This window comes from Salvelinus alpinus, chromosome 2, assembly GCF_045679555.1.
Source record: "Salvelinus alpinus chromosome 2, SLU_Salpinus.1, whole genome shotgun sequence".
Classification (NCBI taxonomy): Eukaryota; Metazoa; Chordata; class Actinopteri; order Salmoniformes; family Salmonidae; genus Salvelinus; species Salvelinus alpinus.
The window spans coordinates 49,673,490-49,699,519 of NC_092087.1; the positions used below are offsets into that span (position 1 = coordinate 49,673,490).

At 43.5% G+C, this 26,030-nt stretch overlaps 1 protein-coding gene across 3 annotated transcripts; it reads left to right on the forward strand.

The window, feature by feature from the left end:
• The first annotated feature begins 3,360 nt into the window (after positions 1–3,360).
• LOC139564096 (transketolase-like) lies at positions 3,361–24,971 on the forward strand. Of its 3 annotated transcripts, none has more exons than XM_071383303.1 (14): positions 3,361–3,647; positions 5,808–5,925; positions 6,244–6,357; positions 6,615–6,718; positions 8,242–8,433; positions 8,796–8,914; positions 9,754–9,950; positions 10,226–10,390; positions 18,479–18,635; positions 20,389–20,519; positions 20,693–20,776; positions 21,111–21,204; positions 22,150–22,272; positions 23,530–24,971. In XM_071383303.1, exons 1-14 carry the CDS (start codon positions 3,541–3,543, stop codon positions 23,715–23,717), a joined length of 1,893 nt encoding a protein of 630 aa, XP_071239404.1. In that variant the 5' UTR covers positions 3,361–3,540; the 3' UTR covers positions 23,718–24,971. The 3 variants fall into 3 exon arrangements, with proteins under 3 accessions (XP_071239404.1, XP_071239402.1, XP_071239410.1); XM_071383301.1 differs by having other exon boundaries at positions 6,244–6,356; positions 6,605–6,718; XM_071383309.1 differs by having other exon boundaries at positions 3,362–3,647; positions 6,621–6,718.
• Positions 24,972–26,030: the final 1,059 nt, after the last annotated feature.

Consider the following 26,030-nt stretch of genomic DNA (forward strand, 5'->3'; position numbering starts at 1 on the left):
AGGAAACCGATCTAACGGAAGAAATTGAGGAGAAACATAGGTCACAGACATGTGAAAATGCTCATACCTGCTCCTACAACATAAGACATAAACGACTGCAATTTAAGATAATTCATAGGACGGCCAGCATGCATGTAATGCACCCAGACATGTCACATCTCTGTTGGAGATGCTAAAGCACAAAGGAACCCTATTACATATGCTGCTGTCCTGTGATAAACTGACACCATGTTGGGATACTGTCTGTGCTATCATTTCATTGTGTCTAGGAATGTATATCCATCCATCTCCACACGTACAGTGGGGAGAACAAGTATTTGATACACTGCCGATTTTGCAGGTTTTCCTACTTACAAAGCATGTAGAGGTCTGTCATTTTTATCATAGGTACACTTCAACTGTGAGAGACGGAATCTAAAACAAAAATCCAGAAAATCACATTGTATGATTTTTAAGTAATTAATTTGCATTTTATTGCATGACATAAGTATTTGATCACCTACCAACCAGTAAGAATTCCGGCTCTCACAGACCTGTTAGTTTTTCTTTAAGAAGCCCTCCTGTTCTCCACTCATTACCTGTATTAACTGCACCTGTTTGAACTCGTTACCTGTATAAAAGACACCTGTCCACACACTCAATCAAACAGACTCCAACCTCTCCACAATGGCCAAGACCAGAGAGCTGTGTAAGGACATCAGGGATAAATTGTAGACCTGTACAAGGCTGGGATGGGCTACAGGACAATAGCCAAGCAGCTTGGTGAGAAGGCAACAACTGTTGGCACAATTATTAGAAAATGGAAGAAGTTCAAGATGACGGTCAATCACCCTCGGTCTGGGGCTCCATGCAAGATCTCACCTCGTGGGGCATCAATGATCATGAGGAATGTGAGGGATCAGCCCAGAACTACACGGCAGGACCTGGTCAATGACCTGAAGAGAGCTGGGACCACCGTCTCAAAGAAAACCATTAGTAACACACTACGCCGTCATGGATTAAAATCCTGCAGCGCACGCAAGGTCCCCCTGCTCAAGCCAGCGCATGTCCAGGCCCGTCTGAAGTTTGCCAATGACCATCTGGATGATCCAGAGGAGGAATGGGAGAAGGTCATGTGGTCTGATGAGACAAAAATAGAGCTTTTTGCTCTAAACTCCACTCGCCGTGTTTGGAGGAATAGAAGGATGAGTACAACCCCAAGAACACCATCCCAACCGTGAAGCATGGAGGTGGAAACATCATTCTTTGGGGATGCTTTTCTGCAAAGGGGACAGGACGACTGCACCGTATTGAAGGGAGGATGGATGGGGCCATGTATCGCGAGATCTTGACCAACAACCTCCTTCCCTCAGTAAGAGCATTGAAGATGGGTCGTGGCTGGGTCTTCCAGCATGACAACGACCCGAAACACACAGCCAGGGCAACTAAGGAGTGGCTCCGTAAGAAGCATCTCAAGGTCCTGGAGTGGCCTAGCCAGTCTCCAGACCTGAACCCAATAGAAAATCTTTGGAGGGAGCCGAAAGTCCGTATTGCCCAGCGACAGCCCCGAAACCTGAAGGATCTGGAGAAGGTCTGTATGGAGGAGTGGGCCAAAATCCCTGCTGCAGTGTGTGCAAACCTGGTCAAGAACTACAGGAAACGTATGATCTCTGTAATTGCAAACTAAGGTTTCTGTACCAAATATTCAGTTCTGCTTTTCTGATGTATCAAATACTTATGTCATGCAATAAAATGCAAATTAATTAATTAAAAATCATACAATGTGATTTTCTGGATTTTTGTTTTAGATTCCTTCTCTCACAGTTGAAGTGTACCTATGATAAAAATTACAGACCTCTACATGCTTTGTAAGTAGGAAAACCTGCAAAATTGTCAGTGTATCAAATACTTGTTCTCCCCACTGTATGTCTGTTGGGAAATGTAAATATTGGTGATCAATATCAGAGAAAGTTTTGTTATCTAAGTCTAATTGCTGCTGCTGCAAAGAATGTATAGCCATCATATAACCTCATATTCACCCTCAGTAACAAACTGGAGTACTGAACTAGTTACGTCCCTTTAGATTTTATATATTATAAAGTTAATCAAAAACTGGATATATTTGATAGACTTTGGAAAACATAGAGTATGTTGATCTCTTGTATAGTGGGCATTTTGTTTTTGTGTTGTGTTGTTTGTGAAGTCCTGTAGAAAAAGAACAACAGGTGTAAACCATCGCTACAGTGAAATGCTTACTTACAGGCTCTTCCTAAACAATGAAGAGTTTAATTGACATTCTCCACAGTGGAAACCTGGGACTACTGCATCACTACTGCATTGACTACAAACACACTGGATAATCTGATGGAGAGGGTTACTGGCTGGGGTAGCACCGTCCAGATGATTTGGTCATTAGTTTCATGAGATTTTGCTGCATGGATGTGTTGAGGAGTATCTCTTGGTTTAGCATCTTCATTAATCCCCTCACCTGATCTCCAACACCCCTCTCTCCCAAAACAACACTTTCTCTCTCTCACTTACCCTCTCTCACTCCCTCACACGCATTCAGTCTCCCTCTCTTTCTCTCTCACACCTTCCCTCCCTCTCTTTCTCTCCCTTTCTTTGTCACTGTCACGCGTACTCACTTTTTCTCTCTTCCCCTCCCTCCCAAAAAATCAAGAAAAGCACTTTCTCTCTTTCACTATGTCTCTAACTCACTGAGGCTCTCTCACTGTCTCTAACTCGCTTACTCTCTCTCACTCTGTCTCTAACTCACTTACTCTCCATCACTTGTCTCTAACTCACTTACCCTCTCTCACGCTCTTTCATCACTCTCTCTCTCTGCCAATGAAGGGTTAAAAAGTCTCTCTCTCTCTCTCTCTCTCTCTCTCTCTCTCTCTCTTTCATCCTCCCTCTCTTTCTTGTGTGCATGCTCGTTCTCTCTCTCTTTCTTGCTAAAAGCCTCAGTAGGTTTAGGATTAAACCAATTAAACCTTGGCAAGCCACTTAAATGATTTCACTTCCTCTCTATACAATACCCCTCTCTCTCACACACACAAAACAAAGCCATGATCGCGAAGTCACGCACGAGGTAGACAGGAACAAAGGACAAGACTCACAAATCCCAAATCTGGTAATGAGTTTAGACACTAAAGCCAAAGACAATTGTGGGCAGACGCTTTAACTGTGGGCAGATGCTTCCCGGGTCCCCCTTTCTGTGGGCAGACTCCCCCCTCCTTTCTCTCTCTCTCTTTCTCTCTTTCTCTCTTTCTCAGACACACACACCCCTAACACACACCCCTCCTTGCACACTCACGTGCAGTCCTAGCCAGCATAGAGTGCGATTTGACCTCTGTACTCGCCCCACACCGCTAGTCCCATCCTCCTCCTACTGTGTACACGTGCCAGGGATAAATCCTGCCTCTCCTCCTTTCTCCACCTCTTCTCTCTGCCACTCATATACACAAGCAGGGCTCCCTCTGCCAACCCTCACTCACACACAGCCTCTGTGCAGTCTAGTTCACTTTCCTGGTGCTTTTGGTGCTTAAACATTTTGCCTTCATGGAGGACTACCACAAACCCGACCAGCAGACGGTGCAGGCACTCCGGAACATCGCCAACCGCCTCCGAATAAACTGCATCAAGGCTACCACTGCAGCCGGCAGCGGGTAAGACCCTTTAACTCAAACTGACACAGACACACACACACAAACACATACACACAGTTGTAAATCTAGGGAAGAGTGTATAAAGACTCATTCATCCACACAGGTGCACATGCACATCCATGTAAAATACAAAATGAAACGGCATGTTTTCTTTTTGTTCTCGTGTGAGCGATGGAAAAATGTAACTGAGTTGAAGATGAAATGTAGGGTAACTGGAGTAACTAGCCCCCTGGGGTAGACTGTGACCGCTTATTTCCCCTCATAGTTTGTTTGTCTAAGCACGACCATCCTCCACATACCACATTTTTTTAAACAAAATTTTGCTTTTTTGTGTCAGCAATGGGACACTGTTCTTAAGGGGGGCTAGTTACCCCATGTTACCCTATGATGCTGTGAGTCACTGCACATATGTGATGCAGATCAAAACGATAACGACTTTCCATAACAATAACATAAAGAGTTTATATTTTCGTCATTATCTGTATGTATTGATTTTTATATAGACATACAGTAGTGTAAAGTTAGGTAATCTGTTTATATCGTTTAATTGTAGAACACTGTATTCTTGAACAATTTACGGATTATTCTGTTTATTTCTGTTGAGCAAGATTGATGTATGGCCATTGTGGCTCAACATGAGATTCTTTCGTTTTTTTCGATATTAGAAAATGTTCCATTGTGAACAGCATCAGTTCATGAAAGGATATATGGTGCTGTGGTGTCTGAAATTAACTCCTGTATCTTGGGGAAAGTATAGCACGTCTTCATTTGTCTGACCGCAGGCAGGTAAGTGATGTAGGAGCCCTCGGAGCTTGCGCGTCAGTTGTTGGCACGAGACAAAGCGCATGGAGATAACCCTGGCTGGGACGTGCCCTCCGCCATCTTCGTTGAATATTATGAATAATTACTCCGCAATTACTCTTAGAGTGAACACCCAATTTAAGTTTATTATTAGGCTAGAGTGTTATTATTGAATTAAATAGAGAGCCCGTGCGCAAACAAGTGCGCACGTTGGGTAATTCTGTAAAGAACATATTTAATTGTGATTTTTGTAGAGAAATCACACGTTTATTTGAGAAAGGCTATCAGTCATCATCTATTGCTCTAACACAAACTCCAGCATCCATTAATTCCATCATGGCTCCATCATTCGACCGTAGCCTATCCACAAATCATCCACAAATAGACCAAGTGCGCAAGCCTAGACAATGAGCAAACGCCACGCGGTTGGTGATTGGGGAAAAACCACTCTACCAATTTCAATATGGTGAAAAGTTAAGTGTATTTTTTGTGTGTGGTTAGGCTAGGGTACTTGCCAGAATTTCTGAGTTTTGTTACGTTTTTAGAGCATCTTACGTAAATCGCCGACTGGAAATGGGAGCTAAATGTTACAAAGGTTTCCACTAGATACAAAGTTAACATTTGCTATAGCGTAAAAATGTACATAAAATAAAAGCTTTTTGGTCTTATTTTAAGGTTAGGGTTAGGCGTAAGGTTAGCAGTGTGGTTACGGTTAAGGTTAGGGTTAAAATCACATTTTAAGAAGATAAATTGTAGAAATGACCTTGTGGCTTTTGTAACTAGTGACGACCACAAGGTTATAAGCCCGGTGATGAATGTGATTCCAAATGGCGCCCTCTGACTGATTGACTAACTGGCTGTCTGACTCTGCGCTCATGCCAAAATGGTCCACATATCTCCAAGGCCGCCCATCAACGTACCCCTTGGATGTTGACATCACTGTAATTGGGAAAAAGAGGGAGCCAATGGGGCATCTCGGTTTGAGCATGGCCCCCTCATCAGTATTTTGGATAGACTATTCCACTCACTATTTCCCCATTGTCCCATTAGAATTCCTTGGCAAGCTCAGATTTTAGACGTGCCACTTAAAACCCAGTTAGACTGATTGAATTCTGAGTGTTTTTGAGTTTGTAAAGTTATATTTATGTTCTCTGTGTGTGTGTCTGTGTGCGTGCGTGCATGTGTGCGTGTGTGTATGTGAGCGTGTGTGTGTGTGTCTATGAGTGTCTGCGATGTGAACACCTGTCAGTAACGGGTTCTAAAGGGTTCTATCTGGAACCAGACAGGTTTTTCCTATGGCGACAACCAAAGAACCCTTTTGGAACCCTTTTTCCTAAGCGTGTACTCCTTGTCTCCCAGATATCCCACATCATGCTGCAGCGTTGCAGAGATCATGTCTGTTCTGTTCTTCCACACAATGAAGTACCGCGCAGAGGACCCCAAGAACATCAACAATGACCGCTTCATCCTATCGAAGGTGAGACTATTGGAATTAAATAGAACACTATTGTTGCATTCTATTACTGTTGTTGTCAGATCCATGTTGTGAGATCCTCCAGCTCACCTCCACTGTTTTGGTTGGATACAGGTCATGTAACGGTCAGGATCTGCTTCTGTGAAGTTGTATCATGCATATTGACTTACGTAATACACTTGTGTTACAGCTGGTGTGCGATTGTCATATGATATGGCTACAGTCATAAGACGCAATGTATTTTACACTCCCTGGTTGTGAAATAGTTACGTGGTTATGTCTTGGGTTGTATTAGAGTAACACGGGTTTTCCTCTCCTTAGGGTCATTCTGCCCCGGCCCTGTACTCCATGTGGACAGAGACTGGTTTCCTGAAGGAGAGTGAGCTGCTCTCTCTGTGCCAGGTGGAGTCCAACCTGGAGGGACACCCCACACCTGTGAGTGATAAGTACTACACCTCACCTTTAATAGCCTGACAGCTAACCTACGCCTCACCTTTAATAGCCTAGCAGTTAGCACCGTAGCAAAACTGAAAATGGAAATGTGTGTTCTTCTTGGACAAGTTCAGGGAGTACCTCACTGAACTTTGACAACTTGTAACCTATAATAATAGCAAAAAGTTTTATAACCTACTCAACACATCCTTGCTCTCTATGGTGATAGTGACAGTCCTGTTCCTGTGTATGTGTTGGAGTTTCAGAAGCAACAGTTTGTGGATGTGGTCACTGGCTCTCTGGGCCAGGGTCTGGGTGTAGCCTGTGGGATGGCCTACACCGGGAAGTACTTTGACAAGTCCAGGTAGGAGTTCACACACATTCACACACAAATGTGTGGTCTTTGCAGGCCTCTGAATTCTAAAGTGTTAAGTATGGACTCAAATACACAGTGAGGTATTTTAGAACTCTTAGAGCATAGTGATGTATTTTAGAGCTCTTTAGAGCACAGTTATTTTAGAGCTCTTTAGAGCATTGTGAGGTATTTTAGAGCTCTTTAGAGAATAGTGATGTATTTTAATGCTCTTTAGAGCATAGTGAGGTATTTTAGAGCATAGTGAGATATTTTAGAGCTCTTTAGAGCATAGTGAGCTATTTTACATTTACATTTACATTTACATTTAACAGACGCTCTTATCCAGAGCGACTTACAAATTGGAAAGTTCATACATATTCATCCTGGTCCCCCTGTGGGGAATGAACCCACAACCCTGGCATTGCAAGCGCCATGCTCTACCAACTGAGCCACACGGGACCGTGTGGTTCTTTAGGGCACTGTGAGGTTTTCTAAAGTCCTCTGGGTGCGCAGTATCTGCATGCTCTGCTCTTCCGATTCTTCTGCTCTAATAACCACAGCCCCGGCGGCCACAACTCAGTTATTTTCACCATCCAGACAGATTCTGTCTCAGAATCCAATTCAGACACTACATTAGCATTCATCACTCAGTCTATTGTTCAAAATCAGACTCACATTCCCCAGTCTAATTCAGGGTTTGTCTCAGAATGAGGAATGCGAATCTCTGATATGTGGTATGCGGATATTGGCAGTCCTGAAAATGTGCCCTGCCCTGGATAGATTTGTACTAGAGGAGGATGTTGTGTGGGTGGTGGTTGAAAATGATGACATAAGCAGATTATCAGGCCATTTGATTAAAAGATGAGCATTTGCTTTGTTCTAAGGAGTCTGTGTGGCTAGAAGCCTCAGTCAGCGTAGATGTGAGGGAATGCAGTAAGTGGGATAGAGGGAGGGGTAAAGGTAACCAATTTCCCGTTGTGGGAGAGGGCTTTCACAAATCCCAGGGGGCGTTCAATCCGTTCTGTCACTTCAGGGGAAATGGATGAATTTGACTTGAAAGGTTTCATAGAGCACTATTTGGTGTTGGGTAGAATGATACTTTGATCTTACCACTTCTTGAATCTACACTGTTTAATTATAAAAAGGTGCTATCTAGAACCTAAAAGGGTCCTTCGGCTGTCCCCATAGGAGAACCCTTTGAAGAACCCTTTTTGGTTCCAGGTAGAACAATTTTCGGTTCCATGTATAACCTTTTCCACAGAGGGTTCTCAATGGAACCCAAAAGGGTTCTACATGAAACCCATAAAAGGGGTCTCCTATGGGGACAGCTGAAGAACCCTTTTGGAAAAAAACATTCTAAGAGTGTATACACGCACACATGTACACACACACACACACACACACACACACACACACACACACACACACACACACACACACACACACACACACACACACACACACACACACACACACACACACACACACACACCCCTGTCTCACCCTCCCCCCCATCCCTCTCTCTTGCCTAGCTACCATGTGTTCTGCCTTCTGGGGGATGGGGAGCTGTCTGAGGGGGCAGTGTGGGAAGCCATGTCCTTTGCCTCTTACTACCAGCTGGACAACCTGGTGGCCATCTTGGACATCAACCGCCTGGGCCAGACCGACCCAGCGCCCCTGCAGCACCACGTGGAGAAGTACCAGAAACGCTGCGAGGCCTTTGGGTGAGTATGTGTGAAAGTGTGTGTATGTGTGAAAGTGTGTGTATGTGTGTGTGTGCGTGTGTGTGTGTGTGTGTGTGTGTGTGTGTGTGTGTGTGTGTGTGTGTGTGTGTGTGTGTGTGTGTGTGTGAGAGTGTGTGTGTGCGAAAGTGGGTTTACGAGTGAGAAGGACAGAGTGAGTAAGAGAGGTAGAGATCCTCTTTTTCAATGTAATGACAGCGAGAGAGAGTCTATGAATGTGTGAAGGCATATGTCAACATTAGTGGGCATATGTGGAATTGTTTGTTCATGCGTGTAAGAGAAAGTGTGTGAATGCCTTTCCATATGTGAAATGGGTTTTCTAACGTGTGTGTTGCTGTCTACAGTTGGCATGCCATCATCGTGGATGGGCACAGTGTGGAGGAGCTGTGTAAGGCTCTGAGCCAGGCTCGTCACCAGCCCACTGCCATTATCGCCAAGACCACCAAGGGCAAGGGAATCCCAGGTACTCTCACCCTCATATGGCTATTGGCTACATCCAATCACTCATACCTGTTGATGGGCTAACCTCTCAGTATGGTGTGTAAAGTATATAAGGTGTTGGGCCATTGATTTTTCCTGACCATGTGACCTGACTCCAGGTCTGGGGGTTTTCCCCGTCAGGAGATCACATCGTCAGGCTACAACCCCTGGGCCTATATATCCATTCAAATGTTACTGTGTATCAGTGGTGGAAAAAGTACCCAACTGTCATACTTGAGTAACAGTAAAGATACCTTAATAGAAAATTACTCAAGTAAAAGTAAAAGTCACCCAGTAATATTCTACTTGAGTAAAAGTCTAAAAGCATTTGGTTTAAAATATACTTAAATATCAAAGATTAAAGTATAAAACATTTCAAATTCCTTATATTTAACATCCAGATGGCACCATTTTCTTGTGTGGTTAATTTACGGAAAGCCACAGGCATTCAGACATCATTTAAAATGAAGCATGTGTGTTTAGTGAGTCCGCCAGAGCAGAGGCAGTAGGGATGACCAGGGATGTTCGGTTGATAAGTGCTTGAATTTGACTATTTTCCTGTCCTGCTAAGCGTTCAAAAGGTAACGACTACTTATGGGTGTCAAGGAAAATGTATGGAGTAAAAAGTACAATATTTGCTTAAGGAATGTAGTGAAGTAAAAGTAAAAGTAGTCAAAAATATAAATGGTAAAGTAAACTACAGATACCCCCCCAAAAACGACTAAAGTACTACTTTAAAGTATTTTTACTTAAGTACTTTACACCACTGCTGTGTATACAGCATGTGTGTATTCTAACATTATGTTGGTCTGCGTTTACCAGCCGTGGAAGATAAGATGGGCTGGCATGCCAAGCCCCTGTCCAAGGACATGGCTGAGGGAGTCGTGAAAGATCTGCAAGCGCGCATCACGAACAGCAGCAAGCGCCTGTACCCCACCACGCCCATAGAGGACGCCCCGCCAGTCAGCCTGCGCAACGTCCGCATGCCCAGCGCACCCGCCTACAAGCAGGGAGAGAAGGTAACATACAGTACATGCATCTCACCATATACTGTACATATGTGGTTGTACAATTATCCCAGGAATATTGACTCCACTGGGGCTCACCCCATAGTCGCAAACAGTATATCATAATAGAAGCAGTCACTCACACCTTAGATTGACTACTGTCAGAGAGAAGGTGGTATAATGATACATGAATACACAGGCAGAAAAATGTACTTATTAATGACTGACTGGTTGATTAATTAATTGATTCGTTGATTTATTGATTGACCGGTTGTATTTTTCTACAGATTTCCACCAGGAAGGCCTATGGCATGGCCCTGGCTAAGTTGGGTCGTTATAATGAGCGCGTGGTGGTCCTGGATGGAGACACCAACAACTTCACTTACTCAGAGATCTTCAAGAACGAACACCCCAACCGCTTTGTGGAGTGCTACATCGCGCAGCAGAACATGGTATGAAATTAACCCTAACCCTAACCCTAACCTTAACCCTTACTCAGACCTTAACCCTATTGAGTTTTTCTTGATTTTCTCTTTATCACATACAGTACCAGTCAAAAGTTTGGACACATCTAATCATTCAAGGGTTTTTCTTTATTTTTACTATTTTCTACATTGTATAATAATACTGAAGACATCAAAACTATTAAATAACACATATGGAATCATGTAGTAATCAAAAAAGTGTTAAACAAATCAAAATATATTTTAGATTTGAGATTCTTCAAAGTAGCCACCCTTTGCCTTGATGACAGCTTTGTACACTCTTGGCATTCTCTAAACCAGCTTGACCTGGAATGCTTTTCCACTAATCTTGAAGAAGTTCCCACATATGCTGAGCACTTGTTGGCTGCTTTTCCTTCACTCTGCGGTCCAACTAATCCCAAACCATCTCAATTGGGTTGAGGTCGGGTGATTGTGGAGGCCAGGTCATCTGATGGAGCCCTCCATCACTCTCCTTCTTGGTCAAATACCCCTCCACAGCCTGGATGTGTGTTGGGTCATTGTCATGTTGAAAAACAAATGATAGTTCCACTAAGTGCAAATCAGATGGGATGGCGTATCGCTGCAGAATGCTGTGGTAGCCATGCTGGTTAAGGTTGCCTTGAATTCTAAACAAATCACTGACAGTGTCACCAGCAAAGCACCCCCACACCATCACACCTCCTCCTCCATGCTTCATGGTGGGAACCACACTTGAGGAGATCATCCGTTCACCTACTCTGCGTCTCACAAAGACATGTCGGTTGGAACCAAAAATCTCAAATTTGGACTCATCAGACCAAAGGACATATTTCTACCAGTCTAACATCCATTGCTCGTGTTTCTTGGCCCAAGTCTCTTCTTTATTTGTGTCCTTTAGTAGTTTTTTGTTGTTGCAGCAATTCGACCATACAGGCCTGATTCACGCTGATGTTGAGATGTGTCTTTTACTTGAACTCTGTGAAGCATTTATTTGGGCTGCAATTTCTGAGGCTGGTAACTCTAATGAACTTATCCTCTGCAGCAGAGGTAACTCTGGGTCTTCCTTTCCTGTTGTGGTCCTCATGAGAGCCAGTTTCATCAGAGCTTTTGATGTTTTTTTTGACTGAACTTGAAGTAACTTTCAAAGCTCTTTACAGTTTCCGGATTGACTGACCTTCATGTCTTAAAGTAATGACAGACTGCCATTTCTATTCTTGCCATAATATGGTCTTGGTCTTTAGAAGGAAAGGAAAGAAATTCCACAAATTAACTTTTAACAAGGCACACCTGTTAATTGAAATGCATTCCAGGTGACTACCTCATGAAGCTGGTTGAGAGAATGCCAAGAGTGTACAAAGCTGTCATCAAGGCAAAGGGGGCTACTTTGAAGAATCTCAAATATAAGATATATTTTGATTTGTTTAACACTTTTTTGGTTACTACATGATTCCATATGTGTTATTTCATAGTTTGGATGTCTTCACTATTATTCTACAATGTAGAAAATGGTAAAAATTAAGAAAAACCCCGGAATGAGTAGGTGTGTCCAAACTTTTGACTGGTACGGTATATGTAGTCAGGATTGGGACGGACAACTCTATAAGCCAATTATGACCATTCTATAAACCCAGACAACACTCTTTCTAACTAAACCAAGCTTTTAAAAGCCATCCTGTTTTAAAATGACTTCTAAATTATACTTTTTGTTTAAAAAAAATCTATTCAGCATTGTTGAAATATTTACTCAATTGCAGCAGCATTTCGTGGCTCAACTTAGCTGTCCTCTCTCCTCTGCTGACGTCTCTCTCGCTGATGCTCAACCGAATGCCCTGTTCCTAGACCTGGGTTCAAATACTATTTGAAATCTTTGAGATACCATGAGCATTTTTTTCTCTAGCCTGTTTGAAGGGCCAAATGGCGGGGCTTTACAGTTTCTGGACGAATCTATTGGTCCATTAAGCCAGACAAGCTCAATCAAGCACAGATAAAGTATTTGAAATTATCTCAAATAGTATTTGAACCCTTGCTCTGCCTGTCACTAATTTTGCTGATGCTGATTCGCTAGAACAAAATGCCTCTTTACTTCTGTTCAGACCACTGACTCGCTGAGTGAATTCCCCCTCTCTCAGGTCTGATTGCCTGAATAAAAACGTTTCTCTCTCTCTCAGTGTTACAGAGGTTGGCCTGATGAATAATGGATGTAGGTCCATCCATAATGTAACGCTGGAGAGAGAGGCAGAGACATGACCCACTTACAATGCACCATGCCAAACATCCTCTCTCCCACATTGTCCCTCCGCTGTGCTTCCTCCTCCAATGCCTCACCACGCTTCCTCCATCCACCACGCTCCCTCTCTCCGCACAGCTGGCTGGTTTGTCGTCTTGAGGATTTGAACCAGTGACCTTTCAGTTACAGGCCCAGCACTCTAACTGCTAGGCTACCTACCCTCTATTCATATCCTCTCATTGCAATCTGACAATAGATGAACATTTTGGGAGAGTTGTCATTCAGGCCTGGCTGTATTACTGTACTGCTGCTGTTTGGCTGGTTCCTCCAGCAGCAGCAGCCTGGCAGCCTATTCAGGTCAGGGCTGTGTTTGATGAACAGCCGGTATGACAGTTATGCTGAGCTAAGTGAAATATGAATCAGTGTGAGGAGGGTGGGTGTGGCCGTCTGGCTGATCTGACTGACTGGTTGGGTGACTGACTGACTGACCGACCGACCGGATGGATGGATGGCTGACTGGCTAACTGAATGACTGACTTTTTATTTATTTTTATTTTATTTTACTAGGCAAGTCAGTTAAAAACAACGCTCTAATCACTAGGCTACCTGCCGCCCCAAACTGACTGACTGAATGGATGGCTGACAGACTGCCTGGCTGACTAGCTGGCTTGCTGGCTGATATACCATTGTTATAAAGATGATTGTGTAGAATAAAGCTAGAATGGCAGGTTCAAATGAGACAGACAGATAGTCTAATAGGGAATCGTTAATATTGATAAGAGAATAATGAGAAAATCAGAGGCACTGCTGTTCATGTTATGATTTATTTATGACTGCATTATGAATGGCATTGTTGAATACTCGTTTCTGATTGGCTTGAAGGGCATTCTAGAGCGTGTATTATTTCCCTTTATAAACTGGGTGGTTCGAGCTCTGAGTGTTGCTTGGCTGACAGCTGTGGTATATTAGACCATATACCACGAGTATGACAAAACATGTATTTTTACTGCTCTAATTACGTTGGTAACCAGTTTATAATAGGGATAAGGCACCTCGGGGGTTTGTGGCATATGGCCAATATACCACGGCTAAGGGCTGTATGCAGGCACTCTGCGTTGCATCTTGCTTAAGAACAGCCCTTAGCCGTGGTATATTGGCCATATACCACATGCCCCTCGTGCCTTATTGCTTAAATAATGCACGGTATATCAGCAAGGTAGAATTCTATGGCTATAGTTCGTTCTTGTTCTACGTTTGAGACGCTTTTGAAAGAAAAAGTCGAATTGAAAACATTATTGGCATTGTTGAATTCGATTCTCATAATAGTTAGTTAAACTAGCAAGTCTGTTTGTTTGGTTACCAAGGCAACTGCTGTAGCTATCTAGTAAACTTGCTAGCTACTTCAGTGGAGGTTGAACACATTTCTACCTGCAAATGAACACATTTCCAGCAGCAAATGTGTTAAATTATAGCCATGGTATAGTATAAAAGGGATAATCAACTGGGGCTCTATGCGTTTTATGGAAGATAATGCAACTCTGTGAAGGTCAGTTCCACTCCGCTAGCACGTTGTGGAACACACCGTCCACGTCGTTCATTATTTTCCATAGAAGGCATTGTCCCTCGTTGATTATCAGTTACTTATGTCATCATTGGAGTCATGTGTATTTGAATACTGTATTAAAGGGGCAATCTGCTGTTCAAACAGTCACATAGAGAGAAAGAGACAGAGACACATAAAGAGAGAAAGAGACAGAGACACACAAAGAAAGAGAATAATGATCATGTCAATGGCAAGAGTGCTACCCTCTTTGTCCAGGTTAGAAGTGGGGCAGAAGGAAATTGGATAATAGTACTTCTATCTGGTACTGATATGGAAAAGGAATGAGGCCAATGGCAACTCAGGTTTAGACAGCGACAGTGAAGAGAAGAGCAAGGGGATCGGGGAGCGCTTTTGAGATATGAAACAGGAAATTACAACTTGTGAGAGAGAAACCACACATACCAAGGGGGTTTTCGAGGGAAGCACGCCGCTGATTCCTCTCATATGGAACCATAAACTCGTGTGCTTTTGGACTGACTGACTTCTCACTGACTTTCACGTAACATAGGTCTGGGTTTCTGGGAGGCGTGACCCCTCGTTTTGATTGTGATTCGCTCAGCAGTCATTGTCGCCATGGAGACCTCACTTAACCCCTTTGTATTTTCCAGTCTAGGGTGACCACGTCTGCATTTTGGCCCTTTATCCCACATCTCGCAACCAAACAATCATGTGCCGCATTTTATTAACAAATTAAAACACTACTAATTTACAAAAACAGATTGTCCTGTATTTCAATCAAACTTCCCATTTGTTTGATGACAATTGACATTTCAACCTGTCTGTTTTGCAGTCACATTGCACTTCTCACAAGATATACAGGGCCTTTAGAAAGAAGCCGCACCCATTTTCCACATTTAGTTGTGATTTTAAAATGGATTAAACATAGATATTTTTGTCACTTGCCTACACACATACCCCATAATGTAAATGTTGAATTATGTTTTTCAAAATGTTTACTAATTAATGAAACATGAAAAGCTGAAATGTCTTTAGTTAATAAGTATTCAAGCACTTTGTTATGGAAAGTCTAAATAGTTCAGGAGTAAAAATGTGCTTACCAAGTCACATAATAAGTTGCATGGACTTACTCTGTGTGCAATAATAGTGTTAACATGATTTTTGAATACCTACCTCATCCCTGTACCTCACACATACAATTATCTGTAAGGTCCCTCAGTCGAACAGTGAATTTCAAACACAGATTCAACCACACATACCAAGGGGGTTTTCAAATGCCTCACGAAGAAGAGAACCTATTGGTAGATAGGTAAAAAAAATACTAGAAACAGACATTGAAAATCACTTTGAGCATTGTGAAGCTATTAATTATCTCTACCTGTCACGGCCGTCAAAAGGAGGAAACCAAGGCGCAGCATGGTATGCGTACATTCTTCTTTATTATAAGAATGAACACTGAACAAAACTAACCGTGAAGCTATACAAATGAGTGCTGACAGGCAACTACACATAGACAAGAACCCACCAACACCAAAAGGAAAATGGCTACCTAAATATGATCCCCAATCAGAGACAACGATAAACAGCTGCCTCTGATTGGGAACCATATCAGGCCACCATAAACATATAAATACCTAGACCTACAAAACCCTTGACATACAAAAACCCTAGACAATACAAAACTAACGTACCCACCCTAGTCACACCCTGACCTAACCAAAATATAAAGAAAACAGAGATAACTCAGGTCAGGGCGTGACACTACCATGTAACCACGCCAGCCCAGGACCTCCACATCCGGCTTCTTCACCTGCGGGATCGTCTGAGACCAGCCACCCAGACAGCTGGTGAAACTGAGGAGTATTTCTGTCTGTAATAAAGCCCTTTTGTGGCGAAAAACTTACTCTGATTGGCTGGGCCTGGCTCCCCAGTGGGTGGGCCTATGCCCTCCCAAGCCCACCAATGACTGTGCCCCTGCCCAGTCATGTGAAATCCATGGATAAGGGCCTAATGAGATTATTTAAATTAACTGATTTTCGTATATGAACTTAAATAACTCAGGAAAATCTTGAAATTGTTGCATTTTGCCATATTTTTGTTCAGTGTATATACAGTACCAGTCAAAAGTTTGGACACACCTACTCATTCAAGGGTTTTTCTTTATTTTTACTATGTTCTACATTGTAGAATAATAGTGAAGACATCAAAACTATGAAATAACACATATGGAATCATAAAGTAACTAAAAATGTGTTAAACAAATCAAAATATATTTTATATTTGAGATCCTTCAAAGTAGCCACCCTTTGCCTTTGACAGCTTTGCACACTCTTGGCAATCTCTCAACCAGCTTCATGAGGTAGTCACATGGAATGCATTACAATTAACAAATGTGCTTGTTAAAAGTTAATTACGTACAGGCAGGGAATAGGCAAAGGCGTCGTTATTAAGGCAGGCCAAAACTATCATACATGGGAGGATTAAATTACAGGACAAACATAGCTCCAAATTAACGTGTGTCACATAACAAACAATACCTCACAATGGGGTGCAAAGAACTGAACTAAATAGTGTGATAACGACATACAAGTGTGTGAACAGGTAATCAGAATTCAGGGGATTGGGATCTGGAGAGTGAACTGCGTTCATCTATGTGTTTGAGAGTCGGAGCTGGAAAGTGGGCTGGAAAGTGAGCTGCGTTCAGGGGATCTACGTGTTTGAGGGTGTGAGTTGGAAGCAGACGTTACGGTACCCCCCCATCCACGGCAGCTCTTGGTGGCCTAGGAAGCTGAGCGGGGGGGGGGACGTGGGACGTGGAGCTGGGTGGTCATGACAGTTACGGTGGAAAGCCAGGATCATGGCTGGGTCGAGGATGTCCTTTGCGGGGACCCAGGACCGTTTTTCTGGTCCGTACCCCTCCTAATCCACCAGGTAGTGGATGCGACCACCCAGGCGCTTGGAGTCAAGGAGGGCTTGGATGGAATAAGCCGGTGCACCACCGACGTCAAAAATGGCGCCGAGGTGCGCCACTGGAGGATGGAGGGCTGTATCTCACAGGCTTGAGGAGGGACACATGGAAGGATGAGGAGATCTGGTAATGGCGGGGCAACTGGAGACTGTAGGTGACAGGATTGATGCACTGTGTTATTTTGAAGGGACCAATGAACCGGGGACTAAACTTTTTGCAGGGATCACAAAGCCGGATGTCCTGGGGAGAGAGCCACACATGTTGTGCCCAGGGTGGACAAGTGGAGTAGGTCGGCGACGCCTGTAAGCAAACCGTTTCTGGGAGAGGGAAGCTTGATGGAGGTGCCGATGTGCTCCGTCGAAACCACTCAGACGGCATGCACAGTTTTGGGCTCTATTTCTTATGGTAACACGGGGGGTTGATATCCGAGGAGACGCTGAAAAAGAGTGAGATGGAGTGAGGAATGCACCAGGGAGTTCTGTGCTTATTCGGCCCCGGCTAGATAGCAACTCCACTTGTGTGGTTGGTGGGTGTAGTGTTGGAAGCAGACGTTACAGTGCAAAGCTGTCATCAAGGTGGCTACTTTGAAGAATCTCAAATATAAAATCTATTTTGATTTGTTTAACACTTTTTTGGTTACTACATGATTCCATATGTGTTATTTAATAGTTTTGATGTCTTCAGTATTGTAATACAATGTAGAAAATAATAAAAAATAAAGAAAAACCCTTGAATGAGTAGGTGTGTATATAGTTTTTCTCACAAACCTAGTGCACTGGCCCTTTAATAGTCCTGTATTAGCAGACCAATATAGTGGTCTGTAGCGCGGACAAAAAATAAGTCATAGAGATAGAATAAATAGTGTTCTATGTGATTCTGGGTTCCGCTCACCTTCAGCTGAAGCTAATTTATCTACAGTAGCCTACAAAGCTATGTCTCTGCAGTTGCGGGACCACCATAGAGATGAACTACATGTTCCTGTAAGGATAGATAGGGGCTAGATTTACTACCGAGCTCCGGATGATGCTCATTCAGGGATGAAGAGGAAGATGGTCTTCCTGAATCTATGTCTGCATCTTAAATAGCACCCTATTCCCTATATAATCAAAATAATAACTGCACTATATAAGGAATAGGGTGCCATTTGGGACGCACCCCTTGTAAATGTATTGAGAGTTACTTGGAAGATGAAATATTGTTCTGCCATCAGCTTCATTAAAATAATGTCCATCCATTATTCTCAGTAACTAATCTCCCTAAAGTCACCAGCCGCCACTGTTATAGTGTGATGTAACTCCTTTCTTCCCCTTTTCCCTCTAGGTGAGTGTTGCCACTGGCTGCGCTGCCCGTGAGAGGAACGTTGTGTACGCCAGCACCCTGGCCTCCTTCTTCACCCGGGCCTACGACCAGCTCCGCATGGCTGCCATCTCAGAGAGCAACATCAACTTGTGTGGCTCCCACTGTGGCCTGTCCATTGGTGAGTCGGTCTGACCCTCCCCCAAACAAACCCCGGGCACACCCCCAAATCCTCACTCCACGCCACGCCACTCCCACTCCCACAACCACCCACCATCACCCCCATACACTGCAACCTGCAACCTGTCACCAAAGATGGTGGATAAATTAAGATAGTTCACTCAAGCCGTTTACCATTGAAAAAAATCTATTATGTTCCTGTCTACTTAACTGGGTGAGTCTCACATAAACAACAACGCAATAGCAGCTGGGTCTGGTTTACTTAGTTAATTGACTTTCATTGAACCTGGGGAAAAAAACAGCAAGTGGGATGTCTCGCTTCCTCTTCCATCTCTGTCACCTCAACGAATGTTCCCTCTTAACTGCCTGTGTGCGTGGTCGTGCACCTCCTCCAGGACTGCCAGGTTGCGCAGAGACGCAAGAGATTGAACGCAAGAGAGTTCACCCCATTAGTTTTCACTTTATAGATCAACGTTTTTTCTGTGATTGAATCAACATTATATCAGCCCCTTTTCAATGCAACAAACCAAAACAAGTCTAACTTTGCAAGATTTGGTCTGTGATTTTGTTGAAGGGAGAGCGAGAGCGCAACGGAGTAGAATTATATTGGCAGGGGTAGCACAAAACGTGTAGGTTACATTTCAAGCTGTATTTGAAAAGCCAGTCAGGTAAAAAGCTTATGTCTTAATAAAAAGGAGCAATGTTGTATTTTGAGACAGGCTTGAATATGCAAATAAGCCAATATGCAGAGGGATAGCCTACATTGTCTAATTCTCTGTATAGTAATAATAATACATTTTATTTTGTAAAGTGGTTTCTTGTATCATACAACACAATAAAATGCCATGTACAGTCACCTATTTGGCCCATGGTGTAAAAAATCATTAATGTCAAGCCCTTCGTAATGTAATTTTTTTTTTAAATGTCTCATGCAATGTAGGCCTGCATTGAACACCACACATAGGCTACTGTAGGCTATATCATGGAAATCAAAAGCTATTTCCGTGTGAAAATGTTATAGGATTTGATCAATTGATTTTGTTGGTAGGCTTACATTATGCTGAAATAGCCTGAATAGCCTAATGGCTACTGTCTAAAACTGTAAATTTGCTCAGTGCCCCCCAAATATTGAGGGAACATTGGTCACACAACCCCACTCTTTCTCCAGTGACTCTACCCCCTCTCTCACTCTCTTCACTCTTTCTATTGGCTCCTCAAGTCAAAGCACCCTCAAATGGTACTGAATTCCCAACGTGACTATCCATCTTGTGCAGTTGATCCAAGTTCCTCTCTTTCTTTTACCCCACTTCTGTGTTTTCCTCCTCACCTCCTTCACCCCCTAAGGTCCCCTAACCTCCCTCTCCCCCCTGACCCCTGACCCTGTCTGTCCTGGATGCTGTCACCTTCACCAGGGGACCTGATGTCCCTCTCCTCTGTTAGTCCCTCAGGTACACTGCATGCCACGCTCTCTACGCCCGTCTGTCCTACTGTCTGTCTGTCCTATTGTCCGCATTCTTGTCTGTCTGTCTGCCTGTCTTATTACACCTGCATGTCAGTCCACCTAGCCTTTAGCTTTATATTGGGTTGAAATAATATTTGAAATCTTTCAAATATCTTGAAAGTTTGCTTGAGCCTGCCTGGAGTCTTGGCTGGATGTGGTTTGCACCAGGAAATCTCAATAAAGAGCAACAAATAGTATTTTCTTTCTATGTTACAACATTTTGGAAGGATATTCATCTATTTGAGTGTTCCAGGAGAGGACGGGCCGTCTCAGATGGGTCTAGAGGACATAGCCATGTTTAGGGCCATCCCCATGGCAACCATATTCTACCCCAGCGATGGTGTGTCTATTGAGAAGGCCGTGGAGCTGGCTGCCAGCACAAAGGTACTCATAATCCCTCCCACCAAAATGCTATTGGTTCATATCCCCTCACACCAAATGTTATTGGCCCTCCAACATTGATGCATCTCACTACGCCCCTGCCCCAACACCAGGGGATATGCTTTGTGTTCACACCCTAAAATGTATGACCATAGTGTTCCAATCTCTTTTCTAAGGGCGTTTGCTACATCAGAACCAGCCACCCCGAGAACCCGATCATCTACAGCAGCAACGAGGACTTTCATGTTGGACAGGCTAAGGTGAACTCTTTTCTACATTACATTAACCACACAGGCTATCACAGCCTTGGCTAAACCACTTAAGTTTCCTCCTACTTCCGGACAAGAGCTGATTAGTTAGATGATTAGTTTAATCAGTTCTACAGCATCCATATTAGGAACTCCCTCACTGAAGAAGTATTGTCTGACAACTGAAAGAGTTCCTATTATGGATGCCGTACAAATGTTTGAATGGCTGCAAATGAACACAGAGAGGGTTGTCTTCGAAGTGGAGTAAACAATGAATCTCATCCAATAGTCTAGCTTTATGAGATGTGCTGAAACCTTGTTGTTAACTCATCCCTGTCCCTCTCAGGTGGTGTACCAGAGCGCGGAGGACAAGGTGACCGTGATCGGAGCTGGGATCACCCTGCATGAGTCCATGGCTGCAGCTGAGATGCTCAAGAAAGGTACAGTACAACTACAGCCAGACTTGAAGAAAGACTTGGAACCCAGAACCGAACTGTATAGGGATTTGAAGATTCCTGGCTGTGGCCATTTGTCACGACTTCTGCCGAAGTCGTTGCCTCTCCTTGTTCGGGCGGTGTTCGGCGGTCGACGTCACCGGTCTTCTAGCCATCATCGATCCATTTTTCATTTTCCATTGCTTTTGTCTTGTCTTCCCACACACCTGTTTTCAATCCCATCCATTACCTCTTGTGTATTTAACCCTCTGTTTCCCCTCATGTCTTTGTCAGGGATTGTTTTATGTCAACTGTTGTTTATTGATGTATAGGTGTGCGACGGGTCCCCGTACCCATGTTGATTTTTACGTATGTACATTGTTCGTGTTTGGAGCATTGTTAAATGGACATTTATTAAAAGTCTCCATTACACTCAGTTTTACTCTCCTGCGCCTGACTTCCCTGCCACCTATACACACGGCTCTGACACCATTCTCTCTTTTCTGCATGCTCTAATATTGGCTACATGCGTTAATGAATTTGCTCTTGAATCCAATCCATTCGTTAGTGTTGGCGCACAACTTCTATATCCTGTAAGTGTTGGCCTTTCTCAATTATATGTTCAAGCTTATCCTGTTTATAAAGTGATATCCCTCTCTATATCTGAACCTCATTGTTTGAAGGTTTTAATGCCATTCTCTGTATAGTTGCTCGAATCTTGTTCTCGTTTCTCCACTGAAACACACTATACTTGGGGTTTCAAAATTACGTCAACTTTCCCAAAATTCCCAGGTTCTCCATAAATCCTGGGTGGAGTATTCTAGATTTTCTCCTTATTCCCTTCTGATTCCAGGAATATTCTAACCATGATTTCTGGAAAACCTGGGGAGTTTCCAATCCTATACACTACTATTGATAAACACCATGTTTCCCACCTTGTTGTTTTCCCAGAGAGGATCTTCATCAGGGTGATCGACCCGTTCACCATCAAACCCCTGGACTCCAAGACCATCATTGAGCACACCCGCCAGACCAGGGGCCGGATCCTCACCGTGGAGGACCACTACTATGAAGGTATGCTTTTCCCGACCAGAGTTCCGACCTCACGTATTTGTTATTTTTGGCTAGAACACCAGGAAGTTAGAGAAGGAGATAGACACAGAGGGGTTAGACAGGAAAATGACAAAGATGGGGCTCAAACCCGTTGCCAGCGGTATGCTTGGTCCGGAGTCAGGAGCCTTTCTGCTACACCAGAATCCAGCACTCAAGAATACTTTTATGTCATTTAGCCGTATATATTGCAACCTGGCAACCTGTCTTTTTTTCGGCATTATTTATTTATAGACGGTATCCTCTCATTGGCTCAGAGTGGCTGAGACGTGATGCGGTGGCATGTTCTCATTGGCTTGAGAGGCATAGCGGGTTTTGCGCTGTCATAGTGGGCGTGGGCCAGATATATTCTGTTCTGGTGCATTTTGTTTGCTGAGGAGGAAGACTGTCTGTGTGTGTGTTTGTGTGTGTGTCTGTGTGTGTGTGCATGCGTGCGTGAGTGAGTGTGTGAAGGCCAGGGAGGCAGAGTGCTGTCAGATTTCCTTAGTGGAGCATGTGCCGATGGGGCTTCTGTGACCTAGATCGACGACGTGTAGCAGTAGCAACCCCCTAAGGGGGGGAGAGACTGCACTCTTAGAAAAAAGGGTTCCAAAAGGGTTATTCAGCTGTCCCCCTACGAGAAGCATTTTTTGTTCCATGTAGAACCATTTTGGTCCCAGGTAGAACCCTTTCCCACAGAGGGTTCTACATGGGACCCAAAAGGATTCTACCTGGGACCAAAAAGGGTTCTACCTGAAACCAAAAATAGTTATGCAAAGTGTTCTCCTATGGGGGCCACCAAAGAACCCATTTAGGTTCAAGATAGCACCTTTTTTCTAAGAGTGTAGGGATAGCAGGAGAGAAAAGAGAGTGAAAGAATGAGAGGGGGAGAATATGGTGGGGGAAAGATGGAGAGAGTGTGCGCGCGCATGGCGACAGATATAGACCAATGGCTTCATCTTCAAGATCTCAAGACCAATGAGTGACTTCCGCTAGGCATCTCCAGACACAGATCTAGGATCAGTTTATCATCTGGAATCAAAAAGCTTTACTAATAGAGGGGGGGAAAAGCTGTCTAAACTCAATGTCATTCTAAATTACTCCTGGGGAGTGTATCAGAGCTGGGGGAAGGATTACTGTCATTTCAAATTGACTTAAAGAAATTGGATTGACCCCGATCCTTTTGCAGCGATGCTTCCTTAGTCTTCTCACTCTCATGCATTTCATGTTGCTGTTCCTCAGGTGGCCTGGGGGAGGCAGTATGCTCAGCGGTGGTGAATGAGCAGGGCTTCACCCTGCAGCGTCTGGCGGTGGCCCACGTCCCGCGCAGTGGCAAGCCCAGCGAGCTGCTCAAGATCTACGGCATCGACCGCGAAGCCATTTGCCAGGCCGTCAGGAAGATGCTCAGTGGCTCCGCCAACGCCAAGTAGCTCCACCCCTTCCTGTATAAGCTACGCCCCACCCAGCCCAGCCCCCATTCTACCACCCCTGAGAAAAATAGAGACATCGTTCCATGTCACCACCCACGCCTGGTAAACCCACCCCCTCACTGTGAAAGCCCCGTCCCTTATGTGTTTACTAAAGTAACGTGAGTTCGTGCTGTATGTACATTTTTGAAGTAACAGTCACACATTTCACTTTTTTTCTCACACACATGCATACAGTACACACACAACCCTACTCCCACTTCCTGGTAATTATGGGTAATCCCAGGGTCAAGGGGTCAACGTCAGAAATTAAAGTGAGAGGTCGTGAAACTCGGCTGGCAGGTGTAGACGTTCTGCAAACCGTACAATGCAATAAAGACTATACATGCTGTGACTCAATGTAGGCACCATTATTTGATGCTCATGTGTTTTTAAACTCTTCCTATTTGATATGTTCAACCAAAAAACAACCAGCAGCAGTTTGTTTGAATACTTTTATATTGTTCTGATGATGTAACTCTGAAGACAGGGTGGGGCAGGTGGTAGTGAAATGTAAGTGTCGTCTCCATGACAACCGTCTCAGAAAAGGTCATGTTTGTAAAACGTAGTCCAAGAAGGGAAAAAAAAAATGAACAAAAGATGATCAAATGAAAATGTATGTGGGCTACAAATATCAGTAAAGTGAAAAGTCCATACGTCTCTCTTATACCACAACCCACACACGTTACTGGACAGCTTGTGTTAGCACACATGTTGGTTTTAAACTTCCTTTTATCTCTACAACTCAGGTGTAGACTAGCTAAACATATGGGGTCAGATAACTGCCAAAATGTTGTGCGTAAAAGCTTTTGGCACATATTTAACTCTATATTAACACCTTTTACCTGCATGAGCAAACCAAGCAGTGTGTTAAAACGAGCTGTCTGAACATACCAATAATGTTTCTATGAGCGATGTGTTCACCATAGCAAACAGTTGGACCTGGAGGTAAGGAAGAGGCACACGGGGCCAGCTAGGACTTAGAGCAGGGTTGGGGTTAATTCCATTTAAATTCAGTCATATCAGGATGGAAATGGAAATGGAATGTACCCCAGCCCTGGCTTAGAGACTGTCTCTGTGCTTGTGGTCATGGTGATGTTGGGAGCATGCCGTTACATCTGAACTGTGAAGCTAAAACAAACATTTGTCACTTGAACTTTTGTATGTACCTCATACTTTCGTCTATTAAAGCCCTCTGCATTTGAGTTTGAGAGTTCACTAGTATTTCCGGGTGTTTCTTCGACTGTGTGCGTGCAAATGTATCATAGCGTGTCTATTGAAAAAGGCAGGTTGGCGTAAGTATTTGCTTATGCAAAACATTTTATTCGAATAATGATCCAAATCAAGGAAGACGAAAATGAATAACATCATTATAATTGACCACAGAGAGAATTCATTCTAAATCAATTCTAAATAGATAAAACAATAAGTTAAACTTTAATATATTCGTAGAGTGTTAGTTTGAATATGATTAGAATTGCAGCAGGTTTCTCTTCATTTTTGATTCTGATCAGAACCAACACCCACAGTGAGTATCCAGATTTGATCGTGAAAGTTTCCGACAGATGACCGAGCAGAGTTGGTCCATTGGTCACCATGTTTACGCTGAGATCCTATCAGCAGACAGTACTAGTCTGAATATATCAGACATCTGTTTGTCTAATGGCAGCTCTGCAATATGACCTTGTAGGTAGCACAGTAAAAGCCATTGCCCATTTACTGACAGTCTCCTACAGTTGAGCAACGGCATGGCTTTTCCACCTGGGTCACCACCTTTCTCTTATGTCCCTGGACAAAACAAACAGTGCATCACGTTTACAGTGTTAATTAGATGACTTAGAGAGGATTTAGACAGGATAACTGTGATATGTGGTTGTTTTCCCTACTAAACTTAGTTGACTGTAAGTCGCTCTGGATAAATGATTAAAGTGTAAATGTAAAATATAAATGTAGCTTTAAAAGTTATTTTGGCTATATGTTCCATTTAGCATTCTCTATTTAAGCAATAAAGCCTGAGGAGGTGTGGTATATTGCCAATATACCACAGCTAAGGGCTGTTCTTAGGGACGACGCAACGTGGATCCAGCCATTAGCCGTGGTATATTGGTCATATACCACAAACCCCCGAGGTGCCTTATTGCTATTATCAACTGGTTACCAACGTAATATGAACAGTAAAAAAAAAAAAAATGGGTCATACCCATGGTATACGGTCTGATATACCACAGCTTTCAGCCAATCAGCATTCAGGACTCGAACCACCCAGTTTATAATGTC

What these genes read in the sequence shown, in the direction of transcription:
- LOC139564096 (XM_071383301.1), top strand. Translation starts at nt 3,541, where the DNA reads ATGGAGGACTACCACAAACCCGACCAGCAGACGGTGCAGGCACTCCGG. An exon ending in ACCACTGCAGCCGGCAGCGG is followed by an intron (nt 3,648 to 5,807) that starts GTAAGACCCTTT and finishes CTTGTCTCCCAG; the next exon opens with ATATCCCACATCATGCTGCA. An exon ending in ACCGCTTCATCCTATCGAAG is followed by an intron (nt 5,926 to 6,243) that starts GTGAGACTATTG and finishes TCCTCTCCTTAG; the next exon opens with GGTCATTCTGCCCCGGCCCT.